This window comes from Euleptes europaea, chromosome 2 (genome assembly GCF_029931775.1).
Source record: "Euleptes europaea isolate rEulEur1 chromosome 2, rEulEur1.hap1, whole genome shotgun sequence".
NCBI lineage: Eukaryota > Metazoa > Chordata > Lepidosauria > Squamata > Sphaerodactylidae > Euleptes > Euleptes europaea.
In genome coordinates, this window is record NC_079313.1 from 113268336 (window position 1) to 113291457 (window position 23122).

At 46.5% G+C, this 23122-nt stretch overlaps 1 protein-coding gene across 1 annotated transcript in view; it reads left to right on the forward strand.

Annotated features, from left to right (window-relative positions):
• The window catches only part of PLCG1 (phospholipase C gamma 1), a 121710-nt gene that overhangs the window by 81005 nt on the left and 17583 nt on the right, over positions 1-23122 (forward strand). Inside the window, exons 11-23 of the mRNA XM_056844390.1 lie at positions 877-962; positions 2348-2468; positions 5109-5277; positions 6423-6545; positions 11486-11587; positions 13043-13230; positions 14426-14626; positions 15815-15934; positions 16114-16294; positions 17386-17463; positions 19029-19132; positions 20082-20178; positions 21834-21906. Coding sequence (XP_056700368.1) covers positions 877-962; positions 2348-2468; positions 5109-5277; positions 6423-6545; positions 11486-11587; positions 13043-13230; positions 14426-14626; positions 15815-15934; positions 16114-16294; positions 17386-17463; positions 19029-19132; positions 20082-20178; positions 21834-21906 — 1643 coding nt within the window. The remainder of the gene's footprint in view (positions 1-876; positions 963-2347; positions 2469-5108; positions 5278-6422; positions 6546-11485; positions 11588-13042; positions 13231-14425; positions 14627-15814; positions 15935-16113; positions 16295-17385; positions 17464-19028; positions 19133-20081; positions 20179-21833; positions 21907-23122) is intronic.

Sequence of the window (23122 nt, forward strand, 5' to 3'; positions counted from 1 at the left end):
GGTTCAAATCTTCACTCTGCCATGGGAGCTCACTGGGTAACTGGGCCAGTCACACACACCCAGCCTAACCTTCTTCACAGGGTTGTTGTGAGGACAAAGTGGAGGAGAGTAGAATAAGCTGTGTTATGTCCCCATTGTGGAGAGATGCAGGATATAAATGTAGCTGAGAATGGGAAGAGCACATACACATGAAGTAGCCTTCTACTGAATCAGACCATTGGTCCATCTAAGTCAGTATTTGCAGTGCTTAGAGAGGTCTTTCACATCATCTACTGCCTGATCCTTTCTGGAGATCCCCTTGCTTGAACCTGGAACTTTGTGTGTCTAAGCAAATGCTCTACCACTGAGCCACACCCCTTCCCCAGCTAAAAGCTAGGGAGGTGGGTGGATGGATGGGAAAAAGTAAAGGAAGCAGGGAAGTGTGAGGCTATGAGGGCTGCCAGGGGGAAGGAAAGAAGGAATAGTGTGGGGAGGGGATACAGGGGAAAGGGAGGGACCCTCTGCAAGTCTTTGCAGGTTGCTCATCATGCAACTTTGCCCAGCTCAAGATGGTACAGTGCAACTTGGGCAGAGTTTTTTGGAGCAGAGACAGCCAGGGGGAGAGAAAGCCAAAGATTGGGACTGATAAAGGTAGGTTGGCCGGTGGGTGGGAAGGAGAGAAGGAAGGAAGAAAATGGAAGAGGTTATGGGTACTGCTAGAAAAGGAAAAGAGGAAATAACGGGAGAGGGGGAAATGAGATTCCCACACACAAGTCATTGCAGATCCTTGCTTGTAAAAGACAAGCGTGCATAAAACACTGTGTGACTTGCTGGGATGTTTATGACAAACTCTCCATGAATCATGTAAGTTTTTTTTTTCCCCTCCCACCTTAATAGGTACTTGACAGGAGATCAGTTCTCCAGTGAATCCTCATTGGAAGCTTATGCTCGTTGCCTGCGCATGGGATGCCGTTGTATTGAACGTGAGTGCTTGCCCCTTGTCACACATTTCCCTCCCACTGCTTTTCCCAAGGCCAAAGAGTTACCGCTGCAATTCTAGGCCTAGAAGTAATTTCACATCTTGCTAGATAGGCACAGTCCTGAGTTCTCTGTGCCTGCCGCTGGTTGAGGAAGCCAGGTCACTGGCTCATTAATACATGAAGCTGCCTTCTACTGAATCAGACCCTTGGTCCATCAAAGTCAGTATTGTCTATTCTGACCGGCAGCGGCTCTCCAGGGTCTCAGGCAGGGGTCTTTCACATCACCTACTCGCCTGGTCCCTTTAACTGGAGATGCCAGGGATTGAACCTGGGACCTTCTGCACGCCAAGTGGATGCTCTGCCACTGAGCCACAGCCCCTGTCATTGCCTCCCAGCCACCAGCCCTGAGATAGTGACTGGGCCTTGGCTGGCTCCAAGTGTGTCCGGCCAAGAACACATGAAGCTGCCTTATACTAAATCAGACCCTTGGTCCATCCAAATCAGTATGGTCTACTCAGACCGGCAGCGGCTCTCCAGGGTCTCAGGCTGAGGTCTTTCACATCACCTACTTGCCTAGTTCCTTTAACTGGAGGATTGAACCGGGGATTGAACCTGGGACCTTCTGCACGCCAAGCAGATGCTCTACCACTGAGCCACAGCCCCTCCCCATTAGTTGTCCTTTGGCTTGTGATCACTGAGTGAAAGATAACCCTGCCATGTTCTGGTTCTAACAGCATCATCAGTGTGATTTGAAATGCATGTTTTGCTGCAGTAGGTGCACTTCTGCCAGCATCAGGGAGGGAAATGGAGGAGGAGATCTTGGAACATGTGCGACTGCCTTTATAAAGAGTCAGACCATCTGTTGATTTAACTCTGTAGTTACTCTGCCTGGCAGTGGTACCTCAAAGTCTCGGGCGCTGGATGGACTTTCTCAACTGCTGTTAACCTGATACCCCAGCATCGACACTGGAAGGAAAGAAATCTGGGACCCTCTGCATGCAAAACTGTATGCTCTTATCACTGAGCTTGTCCCTTCCAATAAAATGTGTACTATCTAGGTCAGAGTTTCCCAAACTTGAGTCATGGAGCACTTCTCAGGAGAGAAATTCGTCATGGAACACTGATTTTCACCTAGCGCCTATATACTAAACCGAATGACAATAGTCTTTTTCTTTCCAATCTCTTCACGGAGCACTCCTCAGAGCACAGTTTGGGAACTTCTGATCTAGGTAGTTGGCTGTCAAACGAACTGTTAGGTTTAACTCAGTATTCCTTGTTTTCTGGAGATTCCCTGTTGAACTGTATTTCACCACAATAATTAATGTCGCTTGATTGCACTGTTGAGATTTGGTTCAAGTTTATTTATTTGTTTTTTTAACCCTTTTCAGTGGATTGCTGGGATGGGCCAGATGGGATGCCTGTGATCTATCACGGGCACACACTTACTACAAAGATCAAGTTTTCCGATGTCTTGGCCACGATCAAGGAGCATGCTTTTGTGACCTCTGAGTAAGTAGAAGTCTTCAAGCATTAGCCTTGCCCTTCCTCAGATTCTTGAAATCCATAGACCCTTCGTATGGTGCGTGGCATCTGACCGTAAACGCTTAGTGCAGCTTGGCTGTTTCCAGCCTTGGAATTTAGACCTGTGAACGATCTTTACTATGCCCCTGTCTATGCTTTTGCATGGCTCTGCAGCTGCAACTTCTCACCCTGAATGTTTACTTCATCATTTTAACAATAATTCAGAAGAAGAAGAGTTGGCTTTTATATGCTGACTTTCTTTACCATTTCAGGAAGAATCAAACCGGCTTACAATCTCCTTCCCTTCCCCTCCCCACAACAGACTCTTTATGAGGTAGGTGGGGCTGAGAGAGCTCTAAGAGAGCTGTGACTAGCCCAAGGTTACCCAGCTGGCTTCATGTGTAAGAGTGGGGAAACCAACCTTGTTCCCCAGATTAGCCTCCACCGGTCATTTGGAGGAGTGGGGAATCAAACCCGGTTCTCCAGATTAGAGTCCACTGCTCCAAACCACTGCTCTTAACCACTACACCACACTGGTCTCCACTGTTGCTGAGTCATGGCGTATACCCTGGAATCATTCTTCTGAATTCTCAGTAATAGCCTGGCACAGCCTCCTGAAAATTCTAGCTTTGATTTTTAAACATCGCTGGCTTTTATGGGTGCAGGCCTGAGTTTGAAAGGGGCTTGCAGTGCCTGCTGAAGCTTCAACAGAGGCTAGGAGGAGCTGGCGGTCTGTTCTCCGGGGCTCTTCATAGCTCGGTGACCTTTTTAGTTCTTGTGGCTTTTAGTTCTCTGTGGCCTTTACTCTTACAGCTCATCTATTTCCAATTCAGACTTCGTTCCATTGAGCTCCCTATGAGAAAATCTAATTAGGACCATGCCCCCATCCCAAATTACATCTTCAGTTGTGTCATTTTACTAACCGTTTAAAATATATGAGGGGGAGTCTGCTAAAGCTTCTGATTTAAAAAAAAATAAATGAAAATAACCATCCCCACTGTTTCCCCTGAAAATTAGCCACTTTTATTCTCCAGTGACTATCTTAGAGGGAGTCTTCCAGAATTCTGAATCTCTTCATAGTCTGAAATCTTCTAACCTGTAGAAGAAGAGTTGATTTTTAATACGCCAATTTTCTCTACCTTTTAAGGAGAATCAAAGTGACTTACAATCTCCCTCCCTTCCTCTCCCCACAACAGACACCTTGTGAGGTAGGAGGGACTGAGAGAGTTCAGAGAGAACTGTGACTAGCCCAGGGTCGCCCAGCAGGCTTCATGTGTAGGAGTGGGGAAACCAACCCGGTTCACCAGATTAGAGTCTGCCACTCATGTGGAGGAGTGGGGAATGAAACCCAGTTCTCCAGATTAGAGTCCACCACTTTCAACCACTGTATCATGCTGGCTCTTTGGCCCCACAGTCATCTGTAACTTGAACTGCTGCAAGTCAGTCCAGTATAGCCACAGCATTTTGATTTGGGCATCCTTTTGGACTGTTTTAATCATAAACGGTTACACTATTCAATGTATATATGCAAATGTAGTGGTTAAGAGCGGTGGTTTGGAGCGGTGGAGTGTGATCTGGAGAACCGGGTTTGATCCCCCCACTCCTCCACATGAGCGGCGGAGGCTAATCTGGTGAACTGGATTTGTTTCCCCACTCCCACACACAAAGCCAGCTGGGTGACCTTGGGCAAGTCACAACTTTGTTAGCGCTCTCTCAGCCCCACCTACCTCACAGGGTGTCTGTTGTGGGGAGGGGAAGGGAAAGGTGATTGTAAGCCGGTTTGAGTCACCCTTAAGTGGTAGAGAAAGTCAGTATATAAAAACCAACTCTTCTCTTCTTCTGTCAGAGGGCTTGAGGTGCGGATGATACGCTGAGGAACAAGCTTCCCTCAGGAGCAATGCATGGAGGGCAGGCTTTGTCTTGTCCATAACTCTGGATGATATGCTTGTTGTGTTGCAGTTGTTGTATTAGGATGGAGTATTTTTCCTGGACCTTCATGTTTTTCCTACCAAGCACATGTCTGGGAGAACTAGTAACAACTGGAAATGTGGCATTGAGTGTTCCGGGAGGCATTGATTGTCACCTGGTTGAAACCCTTGGGGGCGAGGCAGGATCTGTGTGTTGTCTAACCAGTCCCAGTTATCCAGACAGAGTATGGTTGAGCTTTGCAAGCAGGAATCTCCAACCCCCCTTATGCAGCCCAAAAGGCAGCCACTTAGTGAATTTGGCCATTTATTCAGGGTCAATTTTGATGCTCTTTCAAAGCTCTTTTTTAAAAATGTGACCTTTAAAATGCCTATTCACGGTCCTGACGCAAAAGGAGAAATTCCACATCCCCACACTTGCCTGCTCCTTCGTTCCTTCCATTAGCAACTGCCGTTTGCATAGCTAATGCGCAGCTGTGATTTTGCATGCTTCCTTGAGGGGATCCTTAGAGGCAGGGGCGGAGCAAACACAAAAGGTCGCGTTAAAGGGGCTCTTAAGAAATGCGAAGCAGGTATGTGCTGGTTTCGCAGTCACTTCCTGAATGATGGTTCAACATGAAAAACTCAAAAAAATATGTGGGGCACTTTAGCTTGGAACACGCTGCTAATTACCAAACATCAATGGCCTTTGTTTCCTTCTCAGCTATCCCGTCATCCTGTCCATCGAAGATCACTGCAGCATCGCTCAGCAGAGGAACATGGCCCAGAACTTCAAGAAGGTCTTTGGGGACATGCTGCTGACCAAGCCCGTTGATATCTCTGCTGACGGGCTACCCTCTCCGAACCAGCTGAAGAGGAAAATCCTGATAAAGGCAAGTTCCTTTCAGGGCCCTCGTGGGCTATCTGGCACTGAAAGTAGGGATTACAGTAGGTGGTCCAAAGAACAAGGGGGAAAGGGCGCTAAATACATTTCTGTAGCTTGCTTGCATTTTCAACACTTATTTATCTCATGGGCAGCCCATTCCTGAATGGGAGGTGGATGCGTGGCGGCTGGGAGCTGCGCAGCCACGCCTCCACAGAGGCTTCCCAGCTGCTGCGGAGAAAATAAAACAATTTAATGTGTAAAATAGGGGAAATGCCCCCATAGAAAACAGCGAGGCTATTCCACCAAAAAAGTTGCAACTCGAGGGGGTGTTCCTGGAGCGAAAATGATTAGGATGCTGCCTAAAGGCATCTCCGCCCCCTGGAATGCCCCCCCCCCAACACAGGCTCCTACTTCCGGGATTTTGCTCCCAGCTTGGCTGCGCCAGCAGCGGAACCCCACCCAGCGGTGTGGCTTACCAGCACCGGCGAGAATGCCCCCCATGCCAGCGTAAGTGCCCCTTATCCTGGGATAAATGAGCAGTAACGTTGGTGTGGGGTCACACCAGCTCCTATGCCAATTCGCCCACCCACCCTTCAGGATTGCACTTTAACAGTGCATTCCTAAGGAGAGTTACTCCAGTCTAGGCCCATTCATTTCAATGGGCATAGACTGGAGTAACTCTCCTTAGGAATGCACTGTTAGTCTCCATTTCTCACAAAAAGAGGGGAGTCTATGTATGAGATTGAGAGAGCGATGCTGTGCAAAAACTATGCAATAAATGGGCTTTCATGTTATTTACATTTCCAATGAGATGAGAATTTTTACTAGCCCACTGAAGAAATCTAGGAGCTCACTCTTTCCATAAGCCTTTGGTGCATTCTGAGGGAAGTCTGTGTTGGGTTCTGTCGTAAATACCACTCTTGAATAGGCCTCATAAATTAAATAAGCGAGAGTGAAAACATTTTGTTGATGGAAAATTTTGGATTTTTTTTTTTACTTGAAGACTTCCACAGACCTTTTGTTGATCTTCTGTGGTGTTGCCGTGGGACAGGTTGCAAGGTGCCCCAGAGACTGGGAAAGCCAGCAGGACATTAACTCCAGTCTTGTACTTCTAGGCTCTTGCTTAACTGATCACAATATCTTGTGTTGCAGCACAAGAAACTGGCTGAAGGCAGCGCTTACGAAGAAGTCCCCACATCCGCCATGTATTCGGAGAACGATATCAGCAACTCGATAAAGAATGGAATCCTCTACCTGGAAGATCCTATCAATCACGTGGGTTTCCTTGCACTAACTGGTTGTACCCCTTTGTTTTACTACAGGTTATCTAGATCAGAGCTTCTCAAAATGTGGGCCGCGACCCCATTTGGGGTCGCATAAATGCATTTTGGGGTCGCAAAAAAGCAAAGCAGGAAGCGCCGACAACGAGGAGGAGCAGTGGGGGTGGAGAAAAGAAGAGGACGGGTGGGAGAGGGGAGAACAACTTGCTTGTCTCGCTGTGAAGGAGTTGGGCGCCGGGCAAGTTGTTCTCCCCTCTTCCACCCGTCCTCTTCTTCCCCCCCCTTAGCTGCCCTGCTCCCACTGGACAGACCAACCCGTGGCGGCATCCAGATCCCTTGTGGACTCTCTCCCGCCCCCGGGGGGCGTTCACTTCTCTGCCTCCCTTTCGCTTCCTTTCCCGCCCCTGCCCATGGGAATGGTTTGCTGCACCCCTCGCGGTGCAGCTGGTGGGGAGGAGGCTGCACTGCGGGGGGCACTGGCTGGCTCCCCTCCGGAGCAGGCGAGGGCCTTCCGAGGGCAGCAGGGAGCCCTCCCCCCCCACCGCCCGCCCCAAGCGAGGAGCAAGAATGGACGCTGCCCTTCTGCAGACCCCCACCTGCTGTGGGTGGCCCCTGCGCTTCCCCCATGGCCCTGGGAAGGACAGAAGGGGTTGGCGGAGCAGCTGCTTTGGGGGCGGGGGGGTTTGCCAGCTGCGCCTCCTGTGGCTGGCCAGCCCCCTCTGCTTAGGCACACTTCTGAGCCCAGAGCTGCGGCCTGTGGATGGCACGCAGGCCAGAGGAGGGCGGCGCTCCAAGGAGCCTTCCGGAGGCACGGGGGGGGGGGTCTGCCTTCGCAAAGTCGGCAGCCAGGAGCCCCTCTGCGAGCAGACGGCCATGCGGCCCCCGTGACAAACGGGAAGGGGTCTCCGAGGGCCATGGGCATTATCCGCGTGTGCCTAGAAAAGGCAAATCAACGAGCGGCACCTTTCTGTCAGCACCGTTTGCCATTTCATTGATCGAGCCTGTCCTCGAGTCCCCAAATCCACCAGCCTTGCCCCCCCCCCAGCCTGGAGCTTCAGCCAGCGGTTTCCAGGCTTTGGGGGGGGGGTCTGAGGCCGGGCGGAGAGCGGGGTCGCTTGGCCCAGAAGGGACTCTCTGCCCGCCTCTCCTTCTCTGCCTCCCGCTGCCTCCCACCCTGCTTCGCCTGGCACCGCGCACAGAGGGCTCGCCTGGTCACACTCGGTGCCTGGGAATGGGCAAAGGTGGCGAAACTGCCCCGCCGGGAAACTGCCGCCGGGGTGGCAGTGGTGGTGCCCTCTGTTCCTGGAGAGCATGCATGGGGGGGGGCACGTTCTTGCTGGTCGTTGCAGCAGCATTCTCCTGCCTGTGTTCCACAGCATCTAATATGTTCAGCATGCTCCTCTGATCCTGGAGAGACTAGTGTTCATTTTGACTAGTAGCCGTGAATACTCCTCTCCTCCATCAACATGTCCACTCCCCTCTTCAAGCCTTCCAAGTTGGCAGCCATCACCACATCCTGGAACAGGGAGTTCCACAGTTTAACTATGAGTTGTGTGAAGAAATACTTCCTTTTATCAGTTTTGAATCTCCAGCTTCAGCAGCTGACCCCACTTTCTGGAATTATGAGAGAGGGAGAAAAGCTTCTCCCTGTCCATTCAGAATTTTATAGACCGCTATCATGTCTTCCCTTAACCGCCTTCTTTCCAAGCTAAACAGCCCTAAGTGTTTTAATCACTTCTTGTGAGGCAGTTGCTCCAGTCCCCTGATCATTTGGGCTGCTCTTTTCTCCACCTTCTCAAGCTCTGCAATATCCTTTTTGAGGTGTGGTGACCAGAACTGTACACAGTACTCCAAGTGTGGTCTCACCATAGATTTGTTCAAGGGAAGTATGATATCAGCAGTTTTATTCTCTATTCCTCGTCTAATTACGGCCAGCATGGAATTTGCCTTTTTTACATCAGCTACGCACTGGGTTGACATCTTCATTGAGCTGTCCACTACCACCCCAAGATCCCTTTCTTGGTCTGTCGCTACCAGCACAGATCCCATCAGTGTATATATGAAGCTGGGATTTTTTGCCCCAATACTCATCACTTTACACTTGACCACATTGAATCTCATTTGCCATTTTAATGCCCATTCTTCCAGTTTGTAGAGATTATTTTGGAGCTCTTCACAGTCTGATTTAGTTTTAACCACCCTATTTTACCTGGGGTCCCCTAAAGATTTCTTGGGCAAAAAGGGGTCGCGAGTGAAAAAAGTTTGAGAAGCTCTGATCTAGATCCAACAGACTAAGTTATCCCGAACATAACAATTCATTTCCCGGTCAGGGATGTTGCAAACCCCTATTTTTACAATGGTGCCCTGTGACCGATGTTATATCTACCAAATATCTGACTCCTCCTTTCTGCTCCCCCCCCCCGAGTCTTGTGTATGTTTGCAGCATTCAGTAGCTGATGGAGCCCAATACTTGGGGCGCTTTCATACATGCTGAATAATGCACTTTCTTAAATTAGAATTTTTTATTTAATACATACACATACATAAAAAAACAAAAGAAAATGAACTATCTATCTATCTATCTATAAAATGTACACATACACATAAGACTTCCACTTTCAATTGCAAAAGATATATCTATAATAACAAAATTATTGTTAGCTCTCTAGTTACCTTTTATACTCTATATCTTAATATTTTTATTGTCATCATAGATTATCCTCTTTCCTCTATTATTCTTAAATTCTTATTCCTTTAATCTTCAAATCCACATATCATCAAGTCATTTTTTTCTGATTTCCATATGAAGTCCATCAGGGGATTCCAATTTTTGATGAATTTGTTTAGATTCTTTCCCCTAATTAATGCAATTCGTTTTGCCATCTCTGCTAATTCTAGCAGCTTCATCAACCATTCTTCTAACCTGGGTATCGCTGGGTTCTTCCATTTTTGTGCTTATAATAATCTTTCTGCTGAGATCATATAAAGAAACAAAGCTCCATATTCTTTTTCAAACTGTTTGTCTACAACAATTAAAAGGTATATCTCTGGCTTCATTTTAAAATGAACTTTTAAAATCTTTTGAATTTCCAAATGTGTCCGTGTCCAATTTTTTTTAGCATTTGTACAAGTCCACCATAGATGATAAAAGGACCCTTCATGAGTTTGACACTTCCAACATTTATTTGAAACATTTTAATACATTTTTGCTAATTTCCTTGGTGATAAATTCCAACAATACCATGTTACCCATAATACCAAGCATGTGGTGGGGGGGGAGAGCTCTGCATGTAAGCTCACACTGCTGCTACAGACAGCCAGAATAGGGGTTATATCCTTGGTGTAGGGGTTAGAATATAAGACTAGCTTCTGGGAGACCGAGCTTTAATTCTCAACTCTGCTAAAAAACTTGCTGGGTGAACCTCGGCCACTCACTGGCTCTTAGCGTAGCCCATTTCATGACCGTTGCGATGGTGACATAGAGAACAGGCAGCCGCATACACTGCCCTTTGGAGGAAAGTGGGGGGGGGAGAGACAAAAGACGCCATTTGTTTTGTTTTGCAAATAGGCTTCTACGTTATTTTTATTTAATTGGTTTATTTATAGATCACCATCCAACTAAAAAGTCCCCATATCGGTTTACAGCACTAAATATAGTCAATATAAAAATCAGCTTACAGCACTAAATATAGTCAATATAAAAATACAATAACTCTCAGTTATAATCTAGCAAAAATCAATAAAAATTTGTTTTCCAATAGCACCATTCTCCTGTCACGCTGTTTCTTATTAATCTAATTCAAAGGCCCTCTTCAAACTTATCTGGAAGGCCTTGAGGGAAGCAGTCATTGCCAACTCCTGAGGGAGGGAGTTCTAAGGGCCATGGGGAGGGCACAGTATTGCAAATAGATGTGGTGTTTGGGACTGAGATACTTTTGGGAGCGCTGTGTGCTTGTGACAGGAGTTGGTATATATTAATAAATTCTGTTATAAATGAGCATGTGGGCCTTCTCAGTGCAATGACTTTTAGAAGAATATGTTGTGTAAAGACCTGAACGATGCCCCGTAGTGTCATATAATTTTTACAAATGTGAGCTGTTCCAGCTGCTTAGAACAAGGTTGTGTTATCCACAGTTCAATGTAATTTTCTCAAGGGTTTCTTGGACAAGAAATATGATGTTCCTCAGTTTTGCATGCTTTTGACTTCTACTTCTCTCGGAGATTCTCTTGGAGATTCTGGCTTTTGTTACTTGTTGAGCATCAGGAAGCATCAGTTCGTATTTAAAGTAAATTCCTATTTTAACACTGTTCATTCATTATAACTTCAAGCTGAAGCCATCTTCTGCTGTAGGGTTGCCAACCTCCAGATACTAGCTGGAGATCTCCTGCTGTTACAACTGATCTCCAGCCGATAGAAACCAGTTCACTTGGAGAAAATGGCCGCTTTGGCAATTGGACTCTATGGCATTGAAGTCCCTCCCCTCCCCAAATGCCGCCATCCTCAGGCTCCACCCCAGAAATCTCCAGGTATTTCCCAACCCAGAGCTGGCAACCTATTGTCCTGCCTTCCCCACAATCTCTTGGTGATACATTGCTGCATTTTGCACTTCCATTGTACAATAGCAGCCATTTCCAGTGATGGTGCAATATCCAACAAGGTGCTGTTGCAGACCCAGATAGTCATACAATATCAAGTCAAAGACTTATTCTCACTCTAACCCAGTCTTGTCTAACTAGGAGTGGGTCTCTAGGGCCTCTGGGCTTTGTTCCGCAGTCCTGTTACCTGAAGTCCTGTAATTAGAGACGTTGAGGTCTGAGCCCTGCGCCTTCTGCATGCAAACCACGTTCTCTACCTCTGAGCTACAACCCCTTTCAAGGTTCTTCAGCCGAGAGTGTTTTGATACTGAGATTATATAACTCTGCATTTCCTTGCAGGATTGGAACCCCCATTACTTTGTCCTCACCAGCAGCAAAATCTATTATTCTGGGGAGAGAACGAGTGATCTGGGAAATGAGGATGAGGAAGAGCAAAAGGAGGTATGTGTCAAGCTTCAGCAGTCGGGTCTAACAGTGTCGGTTACGGAAGCAATATTTTGTCCTCCCTGCATCAGAAAATAAGGAGTTTTGAAGTTACCTGTGGAAATGTGTCCAATTTAGTCCAAGCATCATCTCGTTTCTCTAAGAAGAGGTCGCCACAAGGTTCCCATTCAAGGAAAAGAACACCAGTATGGCTGCCCAGTGCCAGGCTAGCAGCAAGTTGGGAGGGAATGGGATTAGGATGGAGGGCGCTCAGTCCTGTTGTTCGTAGGCAGGGCAACAGAAGCAAAGAGGAGCCGCGGTGCAGCTGCAAGTTGGTTTCCCTGGTTACTGCTTTTGAGGAGAGGAGGGGAACAGCGCGGGGCTCAGCACCCAGAGACAGCCAGATAATGTTTTTTGCCGTGCGGACTACAAGTGCATGAAGCTGACCTTTTTCTGTTGACTTCAAAAGCGGTTTGCACACTGACATTAACACTGTTTTCTTCAGAGTCAAATGCCTCCTGTTGTTGGCAGCAGGAGTTACAAGCCACAGGTCCTTAGCTATGTCTATAGCTTATTCTATGGTGTAATAACATGCTGCAGAGGATTGGCGGGGCGGGGGGCTGTTGCTGAAAATTCTACTCTCCTGCCTGGCTGAATCCTGGTTTCAAGTGCCTGGAATACAGAGACGGCAAACCTCTGGAACCCAGTGCTAGGGGGGAACATCACAGAGTTCTTGGCCTCTCTCCCCTGTTTGTTGGTCCTCCAGGGCAAACGGTTGCCCATTGTTCGAAACAGTATGCTGGACTAGAAGGACCCCTCTCCCCCGGTCTGATCCAGCAGGGCTCTTATGTTTTTATGGATTGGTCTTGGTGAAAAAAAGGAAGTTGAATTCCAGAATAATGCAAATCATAGAATCATAGGTTTGGAAGGACCACCAGGGTCATCTAGTCCAACCCCCTGCAAAATGCAGGAAATTCACAACTACCTCCCCCCACACCCCCAGTGACCCCTACTCCCTGCCTAAGATGGCCAAGATGCCCTCCCTCTCATGAACTGCCTAATTGCTGACAGATGGCCATCTAGCCTTTGCTTAAAAACCTCCAGGGAAGGAGAGCCCACCACCTCCCGAGGAAGCCTGTTCCACTGAGGAACTGCTCTAACTGTTAGAAAGTTCTTCCTAATGTTTAGGCGGAAAGTCTTTTGACTTAATTTCAACCTGTTGGTTCTGGCCCGACCTTCTGGGGCAACAGAAAACAACTCGGCACCCTCCTCTATATGACACCCCTTCAAGTACTTGAAGATGGTTATCATATCCCCTCTCAGTCTTCTCCTCTCCAGGCTAAACATACCCAGCTCCTTCAACCATTCCTCATAGGACTTGGTCTCCAGACCCCTCACCATCAAATGAGGAGCTGCCTTTGTGCAGAGCCACAGGAAACTAAACTGGCAAGTCACTGTTTGTTTCCATGCTAGGCAAGCAATAGCACTGAACTCCACTCCACCGAAAAGTGGTTCCACGGCAAGTTGGGAGCCGGGCGTGATGGACGTCACATCGCAGAGAGGCTGCTGACGGAGTACTGCATAGAGACAGGGGCCCCCGATGGCTCTTTCCTGGTGCGTGAGAGCGAGACCTTTGTTGGCGATTACACCCTTTCTTTCTGGTAAGGATCTCCAAGTGTCATGTCGATCAGCCAGCTCTATAACTCTGACATGTAGTGAAATGTAGACTAGAAACCATCTTTTTTTTTGTGTGGCCTTTCCTCCAAAGAGCCCAAATATGCAGGGTTTTCTGTCTCCCATTTTATCTTCACAGTAGCCCTGCGAGGTAGGTTAGGCTGAGAGAGTGACTGGCTCAAAGACATACAGTGAGCTTCATGGCAGAGTGGGGATTTGAACTCAGGTCTCCTAGGTCCTAGTCTGACACTCTGCTCACTACACCACACTGGCTGTCATAGGTACATGAACACATGAAGCTGCCTTATACTGAATCAGACCCTTGGTCCATCAAAGTCAGTATTGTCTACTCAGACTGGCAGCAGCTCTCCAGGGTCTCAGGCAGAGGTCTTTCACAACACCTACTTGCCTAGTCCCTTTAACTGGAGATGCCGGGGATTGAACCTGGGACCTTCTACATGACAAGCAGATACTCTACCACTAAGCCATGGCCCCTCCACACACATATATACATATGTATACGTTCGTAGACACAGGGCTTTTATACAGCCTCTGTTTTTGCATCATGGATAGCTTATGTCTGCTTGGAAAATTGTCAGAAAGATGCTTAATTTTTACACATACAGGTCTAGTTTATACAGGGTGACTAATGGGAATCCAATAGGCAATATGTATTTGCTGATATTTAGTGTTGTAGAAGCCTGTAGCAGAAATAGCCCAGGTCTTTTCAGGTCTTAATGCTGAGGGAATGAAACTTGTTCTTAACAATTCCAGATGGGTATCGGTGTTATTCTGTAGCAGGAAAATACAATAGCAGTTGTTGGAAAATTTATTCCAGCATAAACATCTGATCACGTGCCTTACTGAAACGTTATGCTGTAATATGTATTATCTTCTTATGTATTTATAGGCAGTGTTACAGCTACAGCAAACAGAGCATGATAAATCACGATGGTTAGCCGTGTTTGTCTGTTTGTAGCAGTAGAAAAAAGCAAGAGTCCAGCAACACCTTAAAGAATAACAAATTTTCTGGTAGGGTTTGAGCTTTTGTGAGTCACAGAAATTTCGTTAAGTCTTTAACGTTCTACTAGGCTCTTGCTCTTTTCTACAGTTATAGAGCATGATAAGTAATTCAACATTGATGATGATAAGTAATTCAGTCTCTTCTCCCCATCAATGCAGGCGCAATGGGAAAGTGCAGCATTGCCGGATCCATTCCCGGCAGGATGCCGGCAGCCCCAAGTTCTTCCTCACTGACAATCTGGTGTTCAACAGCCTCTATGACCTCATCACCCACTACCAGCAGGTGCCACTCAGGTGCAATGAATTTGAGATGAGGCTGACGGAGCCGGTGCCACAGACCAATGCCCATGAGAGCAAAGAGTAAGCAAATGGGGAAGGGGAAACTGGCTGCCATGTGATCTTGCCTGGTCGCTTGAATGGGCATTCCAGCAGAGTTGTTGACTGTGAAGCTTTTCGGGCTGAGATCAGTTCACAGCATTGTAGTGTGAATTTTAACACTCCTAAGTGGGTGACTTTGGAGTTTGCCCTTCATTTGAGTGGTCTTCTGCTTCCAAGATCTGACGAGATCAGGCTAGCCTGGGGCTACCTAGGTCGAGGCCAGGTCCCAAACAGGCTCCTGCAATATTTGGACAGGAGCCTATTTTGTTTTATCAACTTGAAACATTTATATGCTGCCAAGGTGGATCACAAAAATAAAGCAAGATAAAATCATGAAAACCAAACATCAGTATAATGAACACTCGTTAAAAACCAGCCAATAAAGCCCATAAACATTAAAAAGTGTGTAAAAGCCCTGTGGCTATGGATAGTCTGCCTTGTTGGCTCTGCTCACTCTGCGTGTAAGAGAGAGAAGTTGGACTCCATACTGCATGCCTGCCCTCTCCCAAACCTGGTTCAGGCGTAACATTCCCAATCCCTGTGATGAAGAGGTTGGGGAGAAGCCAAAAGGTTGACCGTTCCTTCCCTTTTAGTTTATTAATTCGTCCAGCTCTTAATCATGGTTAAAGGTTACATTAGCACTGTGCTTCTGTGGCATGAAACTTCTAAGCCTCCCTGTTTATGTCTCCATTAACCATGACCATGATTAAAACTAATTAGGTTCCTTCTTAAGCAGGACATTTGCAAAGTTGCTTCAACCCATGGGTCCTATTAAAACCCCAGTTAGCTAAGGTACAATTCTTAACCTAGAGGGGTCGGGGGTTTTTTTGGATGGGAAGTGGGGTGGGGCACGTGAGATGGGACAGATCCCGTGCGTGGAAGGGAAACAGTGGCGTATGTGACATTATGGCCTGCTTACAGTCTTTTAACCATCAGAATGTTATACCCGCACTGGACATCAGTGAAAGAGAAGCCATAGATCATAATGCTGCATTATCCGCTGAGTCTACAGCTTCTGGGATGAAATCGCAAATGGCTGTAAATCTAGGGGAGGAACGACGAGGCGAAGAAGCTTTCTTCCTGTGTCATTCTAAGAAACAAGATAAATGGGGCCCAAATGCTCATCAACATTGTCATTCTCTTGCCTCATGGTATTTTCATCTCCCCCAGATGGTACCACGCGAATCTCACCCGGCCTTTAGCAGAGCGCATGCTGATGCGGGTTCCGCGGGATGGAGCTTTCCTAGTGCGCAAGAGAAGTGAGCCAAACTCTTATGCCATCTCCTTCCGGTGAGTTTTACTCCTTTCAAGGTCTCTCAGTGATTTGTTGTAGGGGAGGGGCGAGTGAGTAACTCCTTCTCCCCACTCCCAGGTCCTTCCTTCTCCCATTATCCCAATGGTTGTCTGGTGGTGGTGGGGGGGCATTTCTCGTCTGCTCACCAATTATTCTGTTGACATTTGTCCCCCAGGGCGGAAGGGAAGATCAAACACTGCCGAGTACAGCAGGAGGGCCAAACTGTTATGTTGGGTAACTCAGAATTTGACAGTCTGGTAGACTTAATCAGTTACTATGAGAAGAACCCGCTGTACCGCAAGATGAAGTTGAGATATCCAATAAATGAGGAGACCTTGGAGAAGATTGGGACAGCGGTAAGTGCATTGATCAGAATGGACTGGGTAGATTCCAGTGTCTTTGCCCTGGGCTCGAGGTGGGAATGCTCATGGTTTTCTGGCAAAGGGGCTCTCAAGAGCTAGAGTTGGATTATCTCTGGTATTGTGCAGCTAGCAGCCTGAATAGCCCAGACTAGCCTGAGGTTATCAGAGCTTGGAAGCTAAGCAGGGTTGGCCAAAGTTAGTTCTTGGATGGGAGACCACCAAGGAAGTTCAGGGTTGCTATGCTGTGAAAGGCGAAGGCAAAGCACCTCTGTTCATCTCTTGCCTTGAAAACCCATGAGAGGGGTCACCATAAGTCGGTTGCAACTTGAAAGCACCTTGTTGTTGTTGTGCAGCTAGAGGGAAGACCTGTGGGTGGGATCCTACCATGTTTTCTGATTGGCAAACGGAACCACCAAAGAGCCTATTCTAGGGAGCGTTGAGTCCACATAGTCAAAACCCTCCCAGGATATATACTGTGTTGAAGAGTGGGATTAAGCAAGACTGAGCTGAAAAACTGCAAGGATCCCACCCTGGCTCTTTCACTCTGGAATCTCTTTGCTTGCATTTCTTTCTTTCTCTGCGGTAGGACATGCATAGATTTACTCCTTCTCTACTTCTTGTTACCCTTTCTTTTTGCCACATTTGCCAGGAGTCAAGTGGCCTTGGAAGAAGAAGAAGAGTTGGTTTTTATATGCTGACTTTCTCTACCACTTAAGGCAGAATCAAACCAGCTTACAATCACCTTCCCTACCCCTCCCACAACAGACACCCTGTGAGACAGGAGGGGCTGAGAGAGCTCTTAATAGAGCTGTGATTATTAGAGTCCAAGGTCACCCAGCTGGCTTCATGTGTAGGAGTGGGGAAACCAACCCAGTTCACCAGATTAGCGTCCGCCGCTCATGTGGAGGAGTGGGGAATCGAACCCGGTTCTCCAGATCAGAGTCCACCACTGCAAACCACAGCTCTTAACCATTACACCATGCTGGCCCTTAGTTCCCTTTTAACACTTGTCATCCTTCTCCCAAACAAGCAACAAAAGAGGAGAGCAGTGCAAAACAATTTAACACCTTTGCTTTGTTTACCAGGAGCCAGATTACGGTGCTCTCTATGAAGGACGGAATCCTGGATTCTATGTGGAGGCCAACCCCATGCCGACTTTCAAGGTATTTTCCTAGTATCACCAATATATATCTTAGTGCAAACTCAAGGGGGTGTAGGCCAGCTAATGGGTTTTGCTAGCTGATCTTCTGAATCTTTTTTACACTTTCTTGTGGGAACAAGAAGATCCCGAGGGCAGGAATAACCTGAAAGGAAGGAGGAAGTCTAAATATGTAAGGCAGATGTGTATGAATGCATGGACATATGCGTTCCTTAGAGTGAAGCTTATGACTGCATGGTTTTTAGGCAACGTTTCAGCCAGGTAGCTGTTGTATGGGTGTCACCTCTTATTGCCTTGGTACAACATCTGCAAAACACACACACACAAGGCAAAAAACCCTTTTGAAATTTTGGTATGGAGGCCATACAAAGCTGTGTGGTACTTGCGCGGTATGATTTGACATGGCATGAGAGAAGAGGGTACCCTGGTGGATACCCATCTTGGTATGACAGTGGAGTTCATGTGACATTATGGAATTAGAAGGTCTGCTTGTTGAGCTGCAAAATGGGGAGATGTATTTATTTAGTTCATTTATACCCCATATTTCTCCCCCACTAGGGGCCTACATTTTTCTTCTCCATTTCTCCATTGTCCTCTCCATTTTATTTTCACAACAACCCAGTGCGGTAGGTTAGGCTGTGGGCATGTGACAACCCCAAGGGCATCCAGAAAGCTTCCATGGCAGAGTGGGGATTCAAACCTGGGTCTCCCAGATCCTACTACTACACTCTAAGCATTATACCATAGTGGTTCTCAGACTGGTGTTGCAGATGGTGGAAGACAGCATGTCTCAGAATTATATTGTCGAAGGCTTTCACGATCAGAGTTCATTGGTTCTTGTAGGTTATCCGGGCTGTGTAACCGTGGTCTTGGAATTTTCTTTCCTGACGTTTCGCCAGCAACTGTGGCAGGCATCTTCAGAGTAGTAACACTGAAGTAGTAACACTGAAGGAGACACTGTCCTTCAGTGTTACTACTCTGAAGATGCCTGCCACAGTTGCTGGCGAAACGTCAGGAAAGAAAATTCCAAGACCACAGTTACACAGCCCGGATAACCTATAAGAACTCTCAGAATTATGTTGGCAGGTTCTTTTGCTCAGTGGCTCATTCTTTGTAGAAGGAAGGGTTCTTTTGCTCAGTGGCTCATTCTTTGTAGAAGGAAGGGTTAATCAGTTGGCACATGAGGCTGGTGTTATGGATATTAATCCAATTTGCAAGTACCAGTGCACTAAGAGTGTGCCTTTTTGTGTACCAGAAGTACTGGCTTATGCAGTGTGGTTATTTGCATATTTAAATTTCAGGTACGTACATACACTTGGAGTCATGGGAAACTGAAAATAGAAAGATTTCATCCCCCAAGCATCAAATTGTTTTTATAGGTTTTTTGTTGTAAATTTCATGCTGTTCTCCTACATGTGCTCCAAAGTAGGAATAAATATGTAACTATAAATTATGTAAAGTCCCTCTTAATTCCTTGGCCTTAGTAGCCTCATTCTCATTGTATGTATACCTATCACAGTTTTTGTAGTTATCAACCAGTCTCTCTCTTCTCTGTGTTGGTGTGTTTAGTGTGCTGTCAAAGCCTTGTTCGACTACAAGGCACAGCGGGAGGACGAACTCACTTTCACCAAAAATGCTGTCATCCAGAATGTGGAGAAACAAGAAGGAGGCTGGTGAGTTTTCTCTACTCCTTAGATACTCAATCACTTGAATAGATCCCCAAAGGAGTGCATCTTGAAGTATTTGGGTGTTTAGAAGGGAAGAAGCAGTGGACTGAAAACTTCTTTCGTCTGCTGCTTTCTCCTTGCAGTCCTCTCTCTTAACTCCCTTCTTTTCCTGTCCAAATTAGACACTTCACCTGCCATTTTGCAGCTGTTTAGGGACAACTTTTGGTCCAAGATGCAGGTCTGATACTGAACATCTATTTGGGCCATTTAATCAGGAACATTTAATCAGGGTCAGAGCAGTTTGTGTTTCCGATGAATGACAGAGCAGGAGTTTGGTGATCTATCTTCCATTCCTTGGGAGCAGGACAGGACTAACTACATAGTATGGTTCATGCTACGCTTCTCCGTTCTGCCCCTGGTAAATCCTTTACAGCTAGTTTACTAAGTACAGATGTGAAAGCTGGACAATGAAGCATGCTAACAGGAAAAAATGGATTCGTTTTAAATGTGGTGTCGGAGGAGAGGTTTGTGGATACTGTGGACTGCCGAGAGGACAAATAAGAGGGTTGTAGATCAAACCGATCCTGAATTCTCCCTAAGAGCTAAAATAACTAAATCATTTTTTGGTCACGTCATGAGAAGATGAGACTCCCTGGAAAAGACAATAATGCTAGGAACAGTTGAAGGCAGCAGGAAAAAAGGAAGCCTGAGATGGACTGACTCAATCAAGGAATCCGCGGCCCTCGGTTTGCAAGACCTGAGCAAGGCTGTTAACGATAAGACATTTTGCAAGTAATTAATTCACAGGGTCGCCTTAAGTTGGAAGCAACTTGCTGGCACATAACATACACATACAACTAGTATGTTCAGCGGGTTTCCTTAAATGTTGTTCAGTCTTCAAAGTTAAGTCTTCTCATTGCAAAACAATGGCATTTGCCTCCTTTGTTTCTTGCAGGTGGAGAGGAGATTATGGGGGTAAGAAGCAACTGTGGTTTCCATCTAATTACGTGGAAGAAATAGTGAGTCCAACGGGGCTGGAGACAGAGACAGAAGTGAGTGTTCATTTTGGAGACCGGGAAAGAAATCACTAGGAAAGTTCAAAGTTTTGTTTTGTTTCCATCCCCTAAAGAAAAACCTTCCCATTTTCTTGTGTCTGCTTGTGATCTTCTGTGTTTGGGAACAGGCTCATGCGAATAAGAGGAGAAACAGGGCAGCCACAGTCTCCCACTGGGCCTTTTTCTGTGCATTTCTGAGGGGGGGGAGAGTCCTCTTAGGAGGAGGTGTGACCTCGCCGCTAGCGTAAGTGCATCTAACCACGGATTTAGACGCAGTTACGCTGCTGGTGAGGGCAGTTCCCACGGTGACTGAGCCCTGCGGAGCCGCGCCGTGCCCCTCCACCGGTGCGACCTCTGTGGTGCAGGCCACGCCGTAGAATGACCACGCTGGCATAGGGGGGCATTCCCTGGGCAGCCCGGGGGGAGGAGCCGCCGGTTAGGTGGCTTCCTATCCCTGTTCTGCCTGTTAAGCCGGCGCCGGGAACAGCTTTTTAGCAGGCACAGCCTCGCTGTTTTCAATGGGGCTTTTAGCCCCGTTGGAAACAAAAAAGCCTTCTCAAGGCTTTTTTCATTCTCACAGCGTGCGCAAAATGGCTTAGGAGGAGGCGCAGCTGTGCCTCTTCCCCGCCGTCTCCGCATGCCGCTAGCTCAAGAATGGGCTGTTTGTTGCTGTTGTTGAAATTTTTAGTTTTTAAAAAAAATTATGATTACAAATACATAAAAATAAAGCATAACATAAATAAAACATAACATACAAAATATAACATAACATCCTGCCTACCTACAAAACATAAATGTGTCTTACTTTATCCTAAATTGATCTTCTATTCAAAAACTTTATGTTTCTGCCATCTATTCGAACTTATTTCTTGTTTTCTCCAAAAAAAACATTTAAAGTTAATCATTACACTTGAATTTAATTCTAGGTTAAGAAAAACGTCTTCCTTTACCATGGCTAAAACTCTAAAACATCTACGTTAAGCTGTTAGAGAAAAGTTAGGCCAAATGCTTATATATTAAGCAATAAGCGATATGGGATAAAATATAACATTAAGCATTTGGCCTAACTTTTCTCTTTACATACTTACTAAGGCTTTTTTAGAGTCATCATATTTTGCTACTGGGACTGTTATTACTATTACCATGATTATAAGAAAAGAAGAAAGACAAAGCAAAATACATCCAGGTTATACAGGTTATGTGGATTACATATTTGGGTATTCGTAATAAACTCCACTGGGCCTTTTCACAGTCAACACCTGTATGGACTTAATACGATGAGGGCACAGAGAGGTCTTTCAGATGGGAGCTCCGCTTGCAGAACTGCTTTCCCCTCAACGACTTGGCAAAGCGACAATAATTTATTTTACTGCTTTCATTTGAATGCCTGTGGCCCTTGCCGAGAAGGTGGTGAGGAACACTGTTCGGTAGAAGTAATAATCGAGATTTTCAACAGGTAGGAAGGGTGGGAGAGAGGATACCCAGTGGGCAATTGAGCAGCGAGTTTAGGCATTTTTAGTATTTTTTGTTGTTTCTAAACATGCAATTTTTTAAAAAAACCCACAAACAAATTACTTTATTAAAAATGTGTATTACCTGACCTTAATCAATTTGCATAAAGATAGTACACTGCTGTGATTTTTTCCCCCCAGCAACAGCTAGATGAAAACAGTCCCCTGGGAGACCTGCTTGGAGGTGTCCTGGATGTACCCTCCTGTCAGATTGGTACGTCAACTGTTTTACTTTTTGTGTGTGCTTATTAGGAATGGGGTGACTAACTTGATTTCTGTTCTCTAGGCTCTTCCCATTTTCCTTGTTCTCTTCTTTCTTGCCAAGGCAAAGGTATCTGCTAGCTTAATGTGCAGAACAATGGTCTTTCTTCCATCCATGCAGGGCCATTTCCCATGTTTCTGTATAGCAGATGCTGCGCATGAACACATAAAGCGCCCTTGGTCCATCAAAGTCAGTATTGTCTACTCAGACCGACAGCGGCTCTCCAGGGTCTCAGGCAGAGACCTTTCACATCACCTACTTGCTTAGTCCCTTTAACTGGAGATGCCAGGGATTGAACCTGGGACCTTCTGCATGCCAAGCAGATGCTCTACCACTGAGACATGGCACATAGAAGGGTGTTTTTGCACCTGTTGTGCACCTGTTCCAAAGGCATCATTGCTGCGTGGTTTGCACCTGCAGTGACATCCGTGTCCTAAAATGAATTTTGGGCCTCCATGGATGGAGGTGACCATCTGTGCATCATTGGTTCCATATGTACAGTTTATAGGCATGCAGAAGAGTAGGTAGTTCACATGTCTGTAGACCGTTGGTTTCTTTAGACAGGGCCTAGAACAAGCTCCTCTGAGGTAGAGTGGCACAGCCTCTTCCGCTTGGGTGGCTGTGACAGTTCTTCTGAGTTTCTCCTCTTCTGCTGAGCAGATTTCATATCCCTCCATGAGACCTGCATCTACCAGCTGCTCTGTTATTGTCTGAGAATGTCTGGATGGTGTGCAGTGTTGACAGCTGGGTTACTGGTCTTCAGCAAGGCAGGTGATCCCAGAAGAAGCAGAGTTGGTTTTTATAGGCTGACTTTCTCTACCTTGTAAGGAGAATCAAACCAGCTTACAATCTCCTTCCCTTCCCCTCCCCACAACAGACACTTTGTGAGGTAGGGGAGGCTGAGAGAGAACTGACTAGCCCAAGTTCACCCAGTTGGCTTCATGTGTAAGAGTGGGGAAACCAACCCAGTTCACCAGATTAGAGTCCACTGCTCATGTGGAGGAGTGGGGAATCAAACCCTGTTCTCCAGATTAGAGTCCACCGCTCCTAACCACTACACCACACTGGCTCCCCCAGTGCAATAACTATCTGCAGGGGGTAATATAAAGAGGACAGCTCTAGACTGAGAGGTCTACAAAGTAGATATGGTAAGCAAAATAATATGACA